Source organism: Tetrahymena thermophila (assembly GCF_000189635.1).
Source record: "Tetrahymena thermophila SB210 genomic scaffold scf_8254775, whole genome shotgun sequence".
Lineage (NCBI taxonomy): Eukaryota > Ciliophora > Oligohymenophorea > Hymenostomatida > Tetrahymenidae > Tetrahymena > Tetrahymena thermophila.
The window spans coordinates 27682-44571 of NW_002476533.1; the positions used below are offsets into that span (position 1 = coordinate 27682).

Here is a 16890-nt window from a genome sequence, read left to right on the forward strand (position 1 = left end):
AAATATTTCTTAGCAATTGAACATTTCTTCTTTCTAAGTTATCAATTTTATTGAGTAAAGTATAGATACAACTTAGAATATCTTTCAATTAATTTGAAAAAAATTTGTTTTGTTTTCAAACACTCAAACAGATTCTTTAATTTTTTTGATAATTAAATTTTTAAGCTAAAATTATCATTTTATAACAATATAAGATATTATATGAACTCACTTATTTTGTCCTATTCTGCTCTACTTATTTATGAGAACCTATTTGACTATTTATTCTATTAAAACTTACTTTCAAATGATGACATTTTTAAAAATAGGATTAATTTTATCCATATTTATTTTAATTATTCCAAAAATTATTTTGCACAAAAGTTGGACTCATTCAATTCTAACTAGATTTAAGTGTGATTTAAACCTTAAGAAACCAAATAATAATTAATAATGCTATTATTTTAAATTCATGAATTTGATTAGCTAAATTAAAGTGATCAAGTAAAAATAAAATTAACTCAATTAATTAGTGCATTTGAATTGTGAAAGCTGATTGAATATTGATATTGATCACATTATGAAAGTAGAAGTTTCAGCTATTAAATGACTATTTCTTTTTGATTCTATTTGAGATTAATATTATTTAAATAATTTTTCCTTTTCTTAAAAAGGGTTTTTTTTCTAGCCATTTATTAATATAAATTATGATTCCTCTATTTATAATATTTGAATATACATTTTGAGAATTTACTCATTTTCAAAATGAGACTAAAATATAACAAAATATTTATTTCTTAATAAAATTAACTTAAGAGGATTTAAAGATTTGTGAAATCAAAATTCAGTCTGTCCCTTTAAAATTTTAGTCTTAATTTACGCATTTATCGCAATAAAACACTTAACAGGACTACTAATTACCAATATATACTGTAAATAATAGCTCTAACTCCTAAGCCTCAATAGGATTTAATTTTTAAAATTGAATTCAAACGAATATTTTTCAAATAATACTTTTAAGCAAATAAAAGTGATATTTGAAAGAGAGTTACCAGTATCAATTAATATTTCATAAATTAATGATTAAAAAATATTTAATATTATGATATTTTGATATTTATTTTCATATATTATTTTTCAAAAAAGTTTTTTTCAATTTTGAAATTATTTGTTTAGGTGTTTATCAGATATTTTACTATTTAAAAATTTCAATTGACAATTATTCTTTATTAAAATAAAAGGAAAAACAAAATTGTTAAATCTTCTAAATGCATCAATTAAAATTTCATACATTGAATGCTAAAAAATAAAAAATAAATAAATAAATAAATATAAAAAACAAATAAGTAAAAGTTGAAAAAATAAGAAAAGTAAAAAAATGTTACCACTTTGTGGTGAGTATAAAATAAAATTAACGATTTTACTGATATTAGGTTATTCTCTTGATATTCTTAACATTATTTTTAGTATAAAAATATACTAAAGCAGTGATACTTGGTACTCTATCATTTATTTTGTAGTATTTTGCATAGATAAATTGTTAATAAATTTGTTTGGGTTCTTATAAAGGAATTTATACTCATTTGCTTTTACTTTTTTGGATCTCTTAAATATTGGATGGATTTATACTATTTTTGCTGATAAAATAAACAAATAAACTGAAATAGCTTTGGCAATTAGATTCTTTCTTACAAAAGGGTTAATTCAATATTTGATATAATTTACATTCTTTTTTGGGTTGCAATTATTGGATAATTAGAGAATAGAATTGAATTATAGATATTTAGGTTATGCTAATTACTTAATATTTATCGTATTCTATTCTTTTGTAGTATCATTTTACATGGAATTTAGCTAAAAAAGGCATTTTAAAAAAATTTTAAAGCATTTCATATCAATATTTACATTCCATTTTAGTTTGAATAGCTTGTTTTATTCATAAATAGAAAAGGGATTGCTCTACTATAACTTAATTATTATTGCTTTTTAGTACGCTTTTATTATTTACTACTTGAGAAAAGATAAAATATATTATGCTCATATTGACATAATTATGAGTATTTTAGCTAATAGGTGTACTTATTTAGACTTGAAATACAGAGATTTTGTAACACTAATTGCTAATTTTACTGCATAAATAATTAGATTTATCGTTTTTATGGTTTTAGTTGGAGGGAAAACATTGCTAGATTTAAAAAATAATCAAAGTATCACATAAATATTTTTTATAAATAATTTACTAATAATTATTTGCAATTTAATTTACTTCTTCCTCTTTATGCATAAAATTATTAAAAAAAACTAAAGTCTTAAAATAATTTTTATTAAATAAAATAAAAGTTTGCAGAATATTAATGAGCTTTTATGTAGACTTAATTTAAAGTTTATAAAAAATATAATAATAATTTTTAGCAATTCAAAGTTTCATAATGATGCAGATCTCAGTTAAAGAAGTGAAAATTTAATATGCAAAAGCAAATATTGTGAGGATTATTACGAATTTCATAAAATAATACATAGTAAATAATTAAAAAAAAATGTGAAAGTAGATATGTATAACATATATTACATTAAGTGTGTTTATCATCTCCAAGATTTGGTTATTAGCTATGAATAAATAGACTTTTCAATTCTTTACTATCTAAATGCACATTCAGAATATTTTGATATACCTTCTATGCTTATTCAAAGAATTATGAAAGGATACATTTTCAACGAAACTAATTAATACTTGATTTCTATTCTATATGGTTCTAAAAATGCATTAATTAAAAGAGTTCAGTCATAAATTTTATCTCTCTATGCTTTAGAGAAGCTTTATAATAAGTATTCTTTAAATTATATTCCTTAAATAGCATATGATTTGGTTGAAATATGAGATAAATTAATTACTCTAACAAGTATTTATATATATAATTAAATATTTTTATTTCTAAAAATAATTTATTATCTTACATTTTTATTTATATTTCAAAATTAAAATCATAATGTTCAGAAGATTTTAAATAATTCAAAAGATATTCAATATTTAAAATACAGCACTTTGTAATTTAAAAAAATAGTCATCGCTATTTAAGAGGAATTAATTTATTTAAGTAAAATTTATTTTTTTATTTTTTATAAATTATTTATTTAAAAACATATGAATGATATTTATAAAAATAAAAACAAGAATAAAATCTATCTATCTCTTTTATGTTAAAAAAACTTTTTCCAAATTTTATTTAATAAAATATATAATATTCAATTATTCAAATATTTAATATTTATTCATTCATCCTTTTTTCGCCAGCTGTTTATCAGCATAATATTTCATTAAAGACAACTAATCTTTTTGATTTAAGACACTCGTTTATTACTTTGAAATTTTATGATTTATTCATTTAGTTATCACTTTTATTATAAATGTGTGTAAAGTTTAAATAAATATTTAATAAAATATAATTTTAAATTAAAAATTATTTCTTAAATTAATAAATAAATAAAATAATATTATTGGAATAAATAAGATAAAAAAAATAAATCAAATAAATTCAAAGAGCTTTATTCTTTTAAATTATAATTAAAAATATCACAATCCAAAACAAATAAACAGTTTTTACTAAAGACGAAGTGTCAAATTTGAGAGATTAATGCACTTTGCTAAACCAGAACCTAAGCCTAATGCACCTTCATCACCAATTTCGTTTTTACTTTTTAATTATTGAAGAAAAAGATATTATTAAATCGTTAATTAGAAGGAAAAAATGAAGAAAAAATATGAAATAAAAAAATAAATTAATAATAAAAGCAAAATTTGAAAATAAAATGATGAGTTAAATTAACAAAGAATGAACAAAAAAGCAATCACAATAAAAAAAAAAGAAAAAAGAGATTTATTCTTTTAAATTAGTTTTTATAATTAAAAATATCATTATCTAAAACAAATAAACTGTTTTTACGAAAGTGAAAGTGTCAAATTTGAGAGATTAATGCACTTTGCTAAACCAGAACCTAAGCCTGATGCACCTTCATCACCAATAAGGTTGCTACTTTTTAATTATTGAAGAAAAAGATATCATTAAATAGTTAATTAGATGGTAAAAATGAAGAAAAAATATGAAATAAAAAAATAAATTAATAATAAAAGCAAAAGTTGAAAATAAAATGATGAGTTAAATTAACAAAGAAAGAACAAATATCAATTACAATAAAAACAAAAAGAAAAAAGAGCTTTATTCTTTTAAATTAGTTTTTATAATTAAAAATATCACAATCTAAAACAAATAAACTGTTTTTACTTAAGTGAAAGTGTCAAATTTGAGAGATTATATTTTTTTAAAAAATTTAGGATATAGTGTGTTTTGTTTTTGTGTTTTTATGTTTCTATGTTTTTATGTTTCTATGTTTCAATGTTTTAGTGTTGTTTCAAATGTTTATAAAAAAAAAAAATAATATAATTATAAATATATATAATTATTATTAAATATCTTATTTAAGATGTATTCTGAGTGCATATTTATGTGCGAGTATTTCTATTCTATTCTATCGCTAATACTGTTGCTACTTTTTAATTATTGAAGAAAAAGATATCATTAAATAGTTAATTAGAAGGCAAAAATGAAGAAAAAATATGAAATAAAAAAATAAATTAATAATAAAAGCAAAAGTTGAAAATAAAATGATGAGTTAAGTTAACAAAGAAAGAAAAAAAAGCAATTACAATAAAAGCAAAAAGAAAAAAGATATTTATTCTTTTAAATTAGTTTTTATAATTAAAATATCACAATCTAAAACAAATAAACTGTTTTTACGGAAGTGAAAGTGTCAAATTTGAGAGATTAATACACTTTGCTAAACGAAAACCTAAGCCTGATGCACCTTCATCACCAATATGGTTGCTACTTTTTAATTATTGAAGAAAAAGATATCATTAAATAGTTAATTAGAAGGAAAAAATGAAGAAAAAATATGAAATAAAAAAATAAATTAATAATAAAAGCAAAAGTTGAAAATAAAATGATGAGTTAAATTAACAAAGAAAGAACAAAAAGCAAATACAATAAAAACAAAAAGAAAAAAGATATTTATTCTTTTAAATTAGTTTTTATAATTAAAAATATCACAATCCAAAACAAATAAACGGTTTTTACTAAAGATAAAGTGTAAAATTTGAGAGATTAATGCACTCTGCTAAACCAGAACCTAAGCCTGATGCACCTAAATCACCAATTTTGTTGCTACTTTTTAATTATTGAAGAAAAATATAACATTAAATAGTTAATTAGAAGGCAAAAATGAAGAAAAAATAAGAAATAAAAAAATGTATTAACAATTAAAGCAAAAGCTAAAAATAAAATGATGAGTTAAATTAACAAAGAAAGAAAAAAAAGCAATTACAATAAAAACAAAAAGAAAAAAGATATTTATTCTTTTAAATTAGTTTTTATAATTAAAAATATCACAATCCAAAACAAATAAACGGTTTTTACTAAAGATAAAGTGTCAAATTTGAGAGATTAATGCGCTTTGCTAAATGAAAACCTAAGCCTGATGCACCTTCATCACCAATATTGTTGCTACTTTTTAATTTTTGAAGAAAAAGATATCATTAAATAGTTAATTAGAAGGAAAAAATGAAGAAAAAATATGAAATAAAAAAATAAAATATATAATAAAAGCAAAAGTTGAAAATAAAATGATGAGTTAAGTTAACAAAGAAAGAAAAAAAAGCAATTACAATAAAAACAAAAAGAAAAAAGATATTTATTTTTTTAAATTAGTATTTATAATTAAAATATCACAATCTAAAACAAATAAACTGTTTTTACGAAAGTGAAAGTGTCAAATTTGAGAGATTAATGCACTTTGCTAAACTAGAACCTAAGCCTGATGCACCTACATCACCAATTTTGTTGCTACTTTTTAATTATTGAAGAAAAATAAAACATTAAATAGTTAATTAGAAGGCAAAAATGAAGAAAAAATAAGAATAAAAAAATGTATTAACAATTAAAGCAAAAGCTAAAAATAAAATGATGAGTTAAATTAACAAAGAAAGAAAAAAAAGCAATTACAATAAAAACAAAAAGAAAAAAGATATTTATTCTTTTAAATTAGTTTTTATAATTAAAAATATCACAATCCAAAACAAATAAACGGTTTTTACTAAAGATAAAGTGTCAAATTTGAGAGATTAATGCGCTTTGCTAAACCAGAACCTAAGCCTAATGCACCTTCATCACCAATATGGTTGCTACTTTTTAATTATTGAAGAAAAAGATATCATTAAATAGTTAATTAGAAGGAAAAAATATGAAATAAAAAAATAAAATATATAATAAAAGCAAAAGTTGAAAATAAAATGATGAGTTAAGTTAACAAAGAAAGAATAAAAAGCAATTACAATAAAAACAAAAAGAAAAAAGAGCTTTATTCTTTTAAATTAGTTTTTATAATTAAAAATATCACAATCTAAAACAAATAAACTATTTTTACGAAAGTAAAAGTGTCAAATTTGAGAGATTAATGCACTTTGCTAAACCAGAACCTAAGCCTGATGCACCTTCATCACCAATTTTGTTGCTACTTTTTAATTTTTGAAGAAAAATATAACATTAAATAGTTAATTAGTAGGCAAAAATGAAGAAAAAATATGAAATAAAAAAATGTATTAACAATTAAAGCAAAAGTGAAAAATAAAATGATGAGTTAAATTAACAAAGAAAGAAAAAAATAAGCAAGCACAATAAAAAGAAAAAGAAAAAAGAGCTTTATTGTTTTAAATTAGTTTTTATAACTAAAAATATCACTATCTAAAACAAATAAACTATTTTTACTCAAGGTCAAGTGTCAAATTTGAGAGATTAATGCACTTTGCTAAACCAGAACCTAAACCTAACACACTTTCATAACAAATTTAATTCAAACTTTTTAATTATTTAAGAAATATATTATTAAATAGTAAATTAGAAGGAAAAAATGAAGAAAAAATATCAAATAATAAGATTAATAATAATAAATAACTAAACTAACTAAGAATGAAAATAAAAGTAAGCATAATAAAAAGGGCAAGGGAAATAAATCAAATAAATTAAAAGAGCTTTTAAAATTTAAATTAATTTTTATAATTTAAAATATTAAAATCAAAAATAAATAAACGATTTTTATCAAGTGTAAGTGTTAATAGCAAAAAATTAAGAAAAAATATCAAATAATAAAAAATGAATAATCAAAATTAAAAATAAAAATTAAGTTAAATAGTTAAAAAATTTTTATAAATAAAAATCAATGAATAATGATGAGAATTTCTATTAGAAAATTAAATAGTTTGAAAGTTGAATATATAAAAAATATAAATAATAATAAAAACAATATTTTTTAATTCAATTTACCTCAGTTTAATATGGAGAACCTAATGAGATAAAAGTGAAGAGCTTAAAAACTTTTTTTATTAATTTATATAAATTTAAACGATATTAATAAAAAAATTAATAATTACTTCTTCTAATTTGTAATATCTTTTAATCTATTAAATCATTAATTTTTTTTCAAAAATATTGAATAGCAATTTATCGAATTTAATTAATTAATAATAAATGGAGAAAAAGAACAAATAAAGTTTAATAATTAATTACCAATTATCAATTTATTAATTTGCTTTGGTATTAAAAATGTAACATGTAAACATGTAAGCTTAATCCTTATGAAGAAAGATGACAAGGTTACATTCTAGATTAAACAGAGAAAAGGAAAGAAAGAATAGAGACTCCGCATGATTTAGACTAGAGATGTTACGGATAAACAATTTTTACTATCCTTTAAAAATATACGGATATATCCGTATTTTAAATTTTTTAATTTTTTATTCGGATATATCCGATGAAATTATTCGGATATATCCGCAAATTATTCGAATAATAAATTTTGATAATCCTTTCAAAATAGTCTGATAAAAATAGTTTTTATAATTAGAATTATTTATGCTCATTATCTAAACATTTTTAAATATAAAACATGTATTTTTACTCATTTTTTTATATTTATATATTATAAATTTTAACTTAAGAATATTTAATAATTTGCTAACTCTGATTTAATATTTGATCTTTATAATTACCTTAAATCTTAAAATTTCAGTGTGAAGCTTTGAAAAAGGCAGTTCCCTAAGTTACTATATATATATTTATAATTTAAATATATGTATAAATCTCCTTTATAAAGATAATAAATAAATATGGAGTTACAAATTAATTATAAAAATATTACTTAATTAAATAAGAAATATAATTTATTTCATTTTGTATTTTTTACATTATTTTTTTATTGATCTAATCATTCATTTATAAGATAAACTTTGAATTATCTAACAATAGATATACTATTTAAATATATGAAGTGTTTCCATAAAATTCAAAAGAACAATAATTACAAAAATTCACTTAAATATGTTAAATATTTACTTTATTCTAATGAGTTTACATTCTAACTATCCTTTATATCCAATCAATCTCTGGTTCAAACTATATTTTTAAGTAGACATTCTAAAATGAAATATTAAGATTTAGTAATGAATGTTAGTTATCTTAATTCTTTTGTGATTTCTATTATGAAAAGCAAATTTATAAATTCATATAACTGATTTGTTTTTTTTATCGCCTTATAATTAATTAAATTTGTGTTAATTGCTATTATTATATTTTTGAGGGAAAAAATAAATGATATAATAGAATAAATATTACTAAGAATTAGAAGAAGTAATTATTTATTTTTTATCAAAATACTTTAAATTTATTTTTACTAATATTAAAAGTTTTTAAAATCTTCACTTTAATCTCACTAGGTTCTCCATATTAATCTGATGTATATTTAATTTATAAATATTTTTTTTCTTATTATTAATATTTTGTATATATTTAACTTTCAATTTATTTAAAATATTATTTTACGAATAGAAATTATCACATATATTTATTCATTTTGTTAAAACAAATGTTTTTTTCTTATTTTAAAATAATTTTGAATTTAAAATTTTTATTCATTTTCTAATTTTTAATATTTCATTTTTTTATTCATTTATTTTTTCCTTCTAAAGCTTTTAATTGATAAAAACAGTTTATATTTTTGGATTGCGATATTTTTAGTTAGAAAAATGAATTTAAATATTGATTTGTTTATTAGCTTTTAATTTTATTTATTTTTTATTTTCTTTTTTATTGTAGCTGTGTTTATTCTTTTCTATCTGACTTAATTTAACTCATTTTATTTATTTTCTACATTTGCTTTTCATATTTATTTATTAATTCATTTCTTATTTCATATTTTTTCTTCATTTTTCCTTCTAAATAACAAATTAATTAAATATTTTTTCTTCAATATTTAAAAAGGTAACATTAAATTGGTGCAGCAGGTGCATCAGCCTTAAGTTCTGCTTTAGCAAATTGCACTAATCTCTCTAATTTGACCCTTGTTCTTACGTAAAAACAGTTTATTTGTTTTAAATCATGATATTTTTAGTTGTAAAAATGAATTTAAAATAATATAAATCTTAATTTGTATATTAGATTTTTATTTAATTTAATTTATTTTTCTTTTTCTTTTTATTGTATTTGTGCTTATTCTTCTTTTATCTTTCTTAATTTAACTCATTATTTTATTTTCCAAATTTGTATTTCTTACTTATTTATTAATTTATTTCTTATTATTTCATATTTTTTCTTCTTCAAATTTAAAAAGTAGGAATTAAATTGATTCAACAGGTGCATCAAGCTTAGGTTCTGCTTTATCAAATTGCACTAATCTTTCAAATTTGACCCTTCATCTTTTGTATTTATTTTTTTAGAATTGTGATGTTTTTAGTTATAAAAATGAATTTAAATCTTTTTTAATTAGTTTATTTGCTTTTTATTTAATTTATTTTTCTTTTTCTTTTTTATTGTATTTGTGCTAAAATTCTTCTTATATCTTTCATAATTTAACTCATTCTTTTATATACAAAATTTGATTTTCTTATTTTATTATTAATTCATCTCTTATTATTTTATATTTTTTCTTCACTTTTTCCTTCTAAATAACTAACTAATTATTTTTATATTTTTTCTTCAATATTTAAAAAGTAGCAATTAAATTGACAATTAAGGTGCATCATGCTTAGGTTCTGCTTTAGCAAAATGCACTAATCTGTCAAATCTGACACTTGATCTTATGTAAAAGATGTTAATTTGTTTTGCATTGTGATCTTTTTAAGGTCAAAATAATATATTTCTACAGTATGTCCCCATCTTATTATACCTACATATATGTCATTATGATAATTTATTTACATATAGTTATTGCTGTTCCTGCATTTGAAATATCACGAATATTGATATCATGATTTATATGATATTTTAAATAATTATTATATTGATCATGAATATTTTCTTTTCTAAATCTTAATTATTTTCTTAATATTTTATTTTAAAATGTTTCCTAAGATATTATAAATTTTTATATTAGAGTTTTTACTGCATATGTAAAAATAGATAGTTTGCATATAGTGTTAGATAAATTAAAAAATATATATATAATAAGATGGGGACATACTGTAGAAATAAATACATTACTTTGACCATTTTTAGTTATAAAATGAATTTAAAACAATATAAATCTTTTAACTTTTTTACAAGCTTTTTATTTATTTATTTAATTTAATTTTCTTTTTTTTATTGTATTTATATATTTTTTTTCTTCTTCTATCTTTCTTAATTAATTTAGCTCATTATTTTATTTTAACCATTTGCTTTTATTATTTATTTATTTATTTTTCTATTATTATTTCATATTTTTTCTTTTTATATAATAATTAATTAATTATATATTTTTTCTTCAATATTTAAAAAGTGACAATTACATTTAGAGTTAAGGAGCATCAAGCTTAGGTTCTGCTTTAACAAATTGCACTAATCTCTAAAATTTGATACTATAACTTAGGTAAAAACAGTTTATTTGTTTAATTATGATTTTTTTATTTATAAAAATGAATTTAAAACAATATAACTAACTCTTTTAATTTGTTAATTAGTATTTATTTAATTTATTTTTGTTTTATTTTTTATTGAATTGTATTTTTATTTATTCTTCTTCTATCTTTCTTAATTTAACTCATTCTTTTATTTTCTATATTTTCTTTTCTTATTTATTTATTTATATTTTTATTTATTTATTTTATTAATTCATTTATAATATTTTCATATTTTTTCTTCAATATTTAAAAGCAGCAATCAAATTAGCGATTAAGGTGCATCAGACTTAGGTTCTGCTTTAGCAAATTGCACTAATCTCTCAAATTTGACACTATCTCTTGCGTAAAAATAATTTTTTTTTTTTTTTGAATTGCGATATTTTTAGTTATAAAAATGAAATTAAAACAATATAAATATTTTTATTTAATTTATTTTTCTTTTTTATGTTATTTGTGTTTATTCTTCTTCAATTTTTCTTAATTTAATTCATTATTTTATTTTACGTTTGCTTTTCTTATTTATTTATTAATTCACTTCTTATTATTTCTTCATTTTTTCCTTCTAAAAAACTATATATTTTTTCTTCAATATTTAAAAAGTAGCAACTATATTGGTGCAACAGGTGCATCAGGCTTAGGCTCTGCTTTATCAAAGTGCAATAATCTATCAAATTTGACACTTAATCTTGAGTAAAAAAATTGTTTTGGATTGTGATAATTTTTGTTATAAAAATGAATATCAATATAACTCTTTTTATTATTTATTTATTTTTTTCTTTTTTTTGTATTTTTGTTTATTCTTCTTTAATCTTTCTTAATTTAGCTAATTATTTTATTTTCAATATTTGCTTATCTTATTTATTTATTTATTAATTGATTTATTATTATTTTATTATTTTTTCTTCTTCAATATTTAAAAAGTAGAAATTTAATTGGCAATATAGGTGCATCAGACTTAGGTTCAGCTTTAGCAAATTGCACTAACCTCTCAAATTTAACACTTTATCTTAGGTAAAAACAGTTTATTTGTTTTGGATTGTGATATTTTTACTTATAAAAAAGAAATTTAAATATTAATTTTTTTATTAGCTTTTTATTTAATTTATTTTTCTTTTTCTTTTTTATTGTATTTGTGTTTATCCTTGTTCTATTTTTCTTAATTTAACTCATTCTTTTATTTTCAAAATTTGCTTTTCTTATTTATTCATTAATTTATTTCTTATTACTTCATTTTTTCCTTCTAAAAATCTAATTAATTATATATTTTTCTTCAATATTTAAAAAGGTAAAATAAAATTGGCAATTAAGGAGCATCAGTCTTAGGTTCTGCTTTAGCAAATTGCACTAACCTCTCAAATTTAACACTATTTCTTAGGTAAAAATAGTTTATTTGTTTTGAATCGTGATCTTTTTATTTATAAAAATGAATTTAAAACAATATAAATCTTTTTATTTGTTTTTTAGCTTTTTATTTTTTATTTATTTTTCTTTTTTATTGTATTTGTGTTTATTCTTATTTTATCTTTATTAATCTAACTAATTCTTTTATTTTCAACATTTTCTTATTTATTTATTTATTTATTTATTTATTTATTTATTTATTTATTTATTATTATTTGATATTTTTTCTTCATAATTTCCTTCTAAATAAATATATTTTTTCTTCAATATTTAAAAAGTATCAATCAAATTAACGATTAAGGTGCATTATTCTTAGGTTCTGCTTTAGCAAATTGCACTAATCTCTTAAATTTGACACTATCTCTTTCGTAAAAACAGTTTTCTTTTCCATTTTTATTTAATTATTTTTTTTTGTGGTATTTTTTAATAAAATTTAAAACAATATAACTAAATCTTTTAATTTGTTTATTAGCTTTTTATATAATTTATTTTCTTTTAATTTTTTATTCTGCTAATCTTTTTTATTAATTTTATTTTATTTTTTTTAGTATTTTATTTTATTTCAATATAAAAAAAAAGTATCAATAAATCATAATTATTGAAATTCAAAAGAAAGTGTCTTAAACCAAAAAGATTAGTTATCTTGAAAATGAAGTTATCATGATTCTGATAAATAAATGGTGAAAAAGGATGAATAAATATAAAATATTTGAATAATAGAAAATAACATGTTTTATTCTTTTATATTTTGTAATAAGATAATTTTTTCTAAAATAAACATAGATAAATAGATTTTATTATTTTTATATTTATGAATATTATATTTAATTTGAAAGTTAATAAATAGCTTATTAAATAAATAAATGAAAATTACAAATTAAATTTACTTAAATAAATGAATGAATTTAGCTAAAAGCATCCTCATTTTAACAAAAAAATTAAAGCTTTTAATAGGGGGGGGGTAAGAAAAAATTTGTTTTTTTAATTTTAAAAATGTTAGCATAGTAAAATTGACCTTGTTATGCTTACCTAAAAAAACTTTTTTTTGGTACCCCCATTAAAAATGCTCAGATTGTTTTCTCTTACTAAAATAAAAGCAAATATTTAAATTTATATCATTTATTTATTTATTATTTTTTTGCTAATTATAATTAATTAAATTTCCAGAAATTTTTTTTCAATCCTCGAAAAAAAAATGATTTAACAGATTAAATATTTTACAAAATTAGAAGAAGTAATTATTTATTTTTTTGTCAATATATTTTAAATTTACTTTTACTCATATAAAAAGTTTTTAAACTCTTCATTATAATCACATTAGGTTCTCCATATTAATCTTAGGTATATTTAATTTGAAATTATTTGATTTACTTTTATCTTTCTTTTTTATTGTACTTGTGTTTATTTTTCTTCTATTTATCTTTCTTAATTTAACTCATCTTTTTATTTTCGATATTTTCTTATTATTATTTATAAATTTATTTTTTATTATTTCATATTTTTCTTCATTTTTTTCATTCTGATTAATTATTTAATGATATATTTTTTGTTCAATATTTAAAAAGATCCAATACAATTGGTGCAAAAGGTGCATTAGACTTGGGTTCTGCTTTAGCAAATTGTATTAATCTCTCAAATTTGACAATTGATCTTTAGTAAAAATATTTATTTGTTTTTGATTGTGATATTTATACTAAAAAAATTTAATTTAAAATAATTTTGCTAATTTAATTTGTTTATTAGCTTTTTATTTGATTTATTTTATTTTTAATTTTTTATGTGTTTATTTTTTTTATCTTTCTTATTTTAACTCAGTTTTATTTTCAACATTTGCTTTTATTAATTCATTAATTTCTTATAATTTCATATTTTTACATCATTTCACCTTTTAAATAATTCATGATTTTTTTTTTCTTCACTATTTAAAAGATTCAATTAAATTGGTGATTAAGGTGCATAAGGTTTAAGTTCTGCTTTAGCAAATTGCACTAATCTCTCAAATTTGACACTTGATCTTTCGTAAAAAAAGTTTATTTGTTTTAGGTTGTGATATTTTTACTAAAAAAATAGAATTTTAAATAATAAATAAAGCTCATTTAATTTTTATGTTAGCTTTTTATTTGATTTATTTTTCATTATTTTACTTTTGTTTATTTTTCTTCCATATTTTTTCTTCATTATTTAAAAGATTCAATTAAATTGGCGATTAAGTTGCATCAGGTTTATGTTCGGCCTTAGCAAATTGCACTAATCTCTCAAATATGACACTTGATCTTTCGTAAAAATAGTTTATTTGTTTATGATTTTGATATTTTTACTTAAAAAATTGATTGTTAAATAATGTAGCTCTTTTAATTAGTTTAACTCATTTTTTTATTTTTAATCATTTCTTATTATTTCATATTATTACTTTATTTTTCCCTTCTAAATAACTAATTAATTTAAAAATTTTTCTTCTATATTTAAAAAGGTAAAATTAAATTGGTGCAATTTTTGCATCAGGCTTAGGTTCTGCATTAGCAAATTGTACTAATCTCTCAAATATGACACTTTATCTTTCGTAAAAATAGTTTATTTGTTTTGGATTTTGATACTTTTACTTATAAAATTGAATTTAAAAAATTTTTCTTTTAATTTGTTTATTTTTATTTTTTAATTTTTATTAATTTAACTCATTTTTTTATTTTCGATGTTTGCATTTATTATTAACTAATTAATTTTTTATTATTTCATATTTTTTCTTCATTTATACCTTCTAAATAGATAATTAATTATTTATTTTTTCTTCAATATTTAAAAAGATCCAATAAAATTGGTGCAATTGGTGCATCACGCTTAGGTTCTGCTTTAGCAAATTGCACAAATCTCTCAAATTTGACAGTTTATCTTTTGTAAAAATAGTTTATTTGCTTTGGATTGTGATATTTTTATTAAAAAAATTGAATTTAGAAACAACTTAGCTCTTTTAATTTTTTTGTTTATTAGCTTTTATTAATTAACTCATTTCGTATTTTTCCTTCTAAATAACTAATTAATTACATATTTTTTCTTCAATATTTAAAAAGATCCAATTAAATTGGCGCAATTGGTGCTTCAGGCTTAGGTTCTGCTTTAGCAAATTGCAGTAATCTCAAAAATTTGGCACTTGATCTTAGGTAAATTCAGTTTATTTGTTTTGGATTGTGATATTTTAACTTATAATTTCTTTTAATTTTTTTATTAGTTTTTATTTTACCAGTTTATTTTTCTTCTATTTCTTAGTTTAACTCATTTTTTATTTTCAATATTTGATTTTATTAATTCATCCATTTTTATATTTTTTCTTCAATATTTAAAAAGATAAAATTAAATTGGTTCGATTGGCGCATCATGCTTAGGTTCTGCTTTAGCAAATTGCACTAATCTCTCAAACTTGACACTTGATCTTAGGTAAATTCAGTCTATTTGTTTTGGATTTTTGATATTTTTACTTAGTAAATTGAATATGAAATAATATAGATGTTTTAATTTTTTAATTACTTTTTATTTGATTTATTTATCTTTATTTTTATTTTATTTGCTTTATTTTTCTTCTATCTTTCTTAATTTAACTCATTTTTATTTTCATCATTTGCTTTTATTATAAATTAATTAATCTTATTAATTATTTCATTTTTTTTTTTCTTCATTTTTTCCTTCAAAATAGTTAATTAATTATATTTTTTTCCTTCAATATTTAAAAAGTGAAAATTAAATTTGTGAAATTGGTGCAACACGCTTCGGTTCTGCTTTAGCAAATTGCACTAATCTCTCTAATTTGATACTTTTTCTTAGGTAAATTCAGTATAATTATTTTGGATTGTGATCTTTTTAATAATAAAATTTAATTTAATTTAAAACAATATAGAGTTTTAATTTTGTTAATTAGCTTTTATTTGATTTATTTATCTTTTTCTTTTTAAAACAACTAATTTTATTTTTTATTAAAGTAAAATCATAATTTTTAACTAAATAATTTTATTTTATTTTTTTTATTATATATTTTAATTTATAATAAAAGATTTAGCTAAATCAATGAATCATAATAATTTAAAGTAGTAAACATGAGTGTTAAATCAAAAAGATTAGTTATCTTTAAAATATATTTCTGATGATGATACACAAGTGGTCAAAAAATAGGATTAATTTTAAAGTATTTGAATACTAAAAAATAATATGCTCTATTATATATAGATTTATTATTATTTTTATATTTATGAATATCATATTTATTTATTTATTTTTGTGATTTTATAAATAGCTTAATAAATAAATGAAAATTTACAAATTAAATTATTTAAAATAAATGAATTTCTTTAAAACCAACTCTCATTTTTAACTAAAAAAATAAAAGTTTTCAATCTTCAATATAAATTTTTAATTTTTTTATTTTTTTAACTATTTATAAACTTGTAAAAATATAAAAAACAATAATTAAATCTATTTATAATAAAGGCTAAAAAAACTTTTTCAAAATATTATATTATAAAACATATAATATTCAATTATTC

At 18.6% G+C, this 16890-nt stretch overlaps 2 protein-coding genes across 2 annotated transcripts; both read left to right on the forward strand. All coding sequences in view use genetic code 6, as the record gives it.

Annotated features, from left to right (window-relative positions):
• Window positions 1-2257: 2257 nt before the first annotated feature.
• On the forward strand, window positions 2258-2857 carry TTHERM_001217241 (hypothetical protein; the record flags this gene model as incomplete). Its single annotated transcript, XM_012796070.1, has 1 exon — window positions 2258-2857. One exon carries the CDS (start codon window positions 2258-2260, stop codon window positions 2855-2857), a length of 600 nt encoding a protein of 199 aa, XP_012651524.1.
• A 5818-nt stretch (window positions 2858-8675) lies between these two features.
• Window positions 8676-16491, forward strand: TTHERM_001217242 (hypothetical protein; the record flags this gene model as incomplete). Its single annotated transcript, XM_012796071.1, has 20 exons — window positions 8676-8714; window positions 8771-8820; window positions 9345-9434; window positions 9694-9783; window positions 10074-10163; window positions 10840-10929; window positions 11214-11303; window positions 11561-11650; window positions 11882-11971; window positions 12246-12335; window positions 12640-12729; window positions 13927-14016; window positions 14291-14380; window positions 14550-14639; window positions 14832-14921; window positions 15163-15252; window positions 15427-15516; window positions 15701-15790; window positions 16085-16174; window positions 16401-16491. The coding sequence occupies 20 exons, from the start codon at window positions 8676-8678 to the stop codon at window positions 16489-16491; spliced, it is 1710 nt and encodes a 569-aa protein (XP_012651525.1).
• Between the last annotated feature and the right edge of the window lie 399 nt (window positions 16492-16890).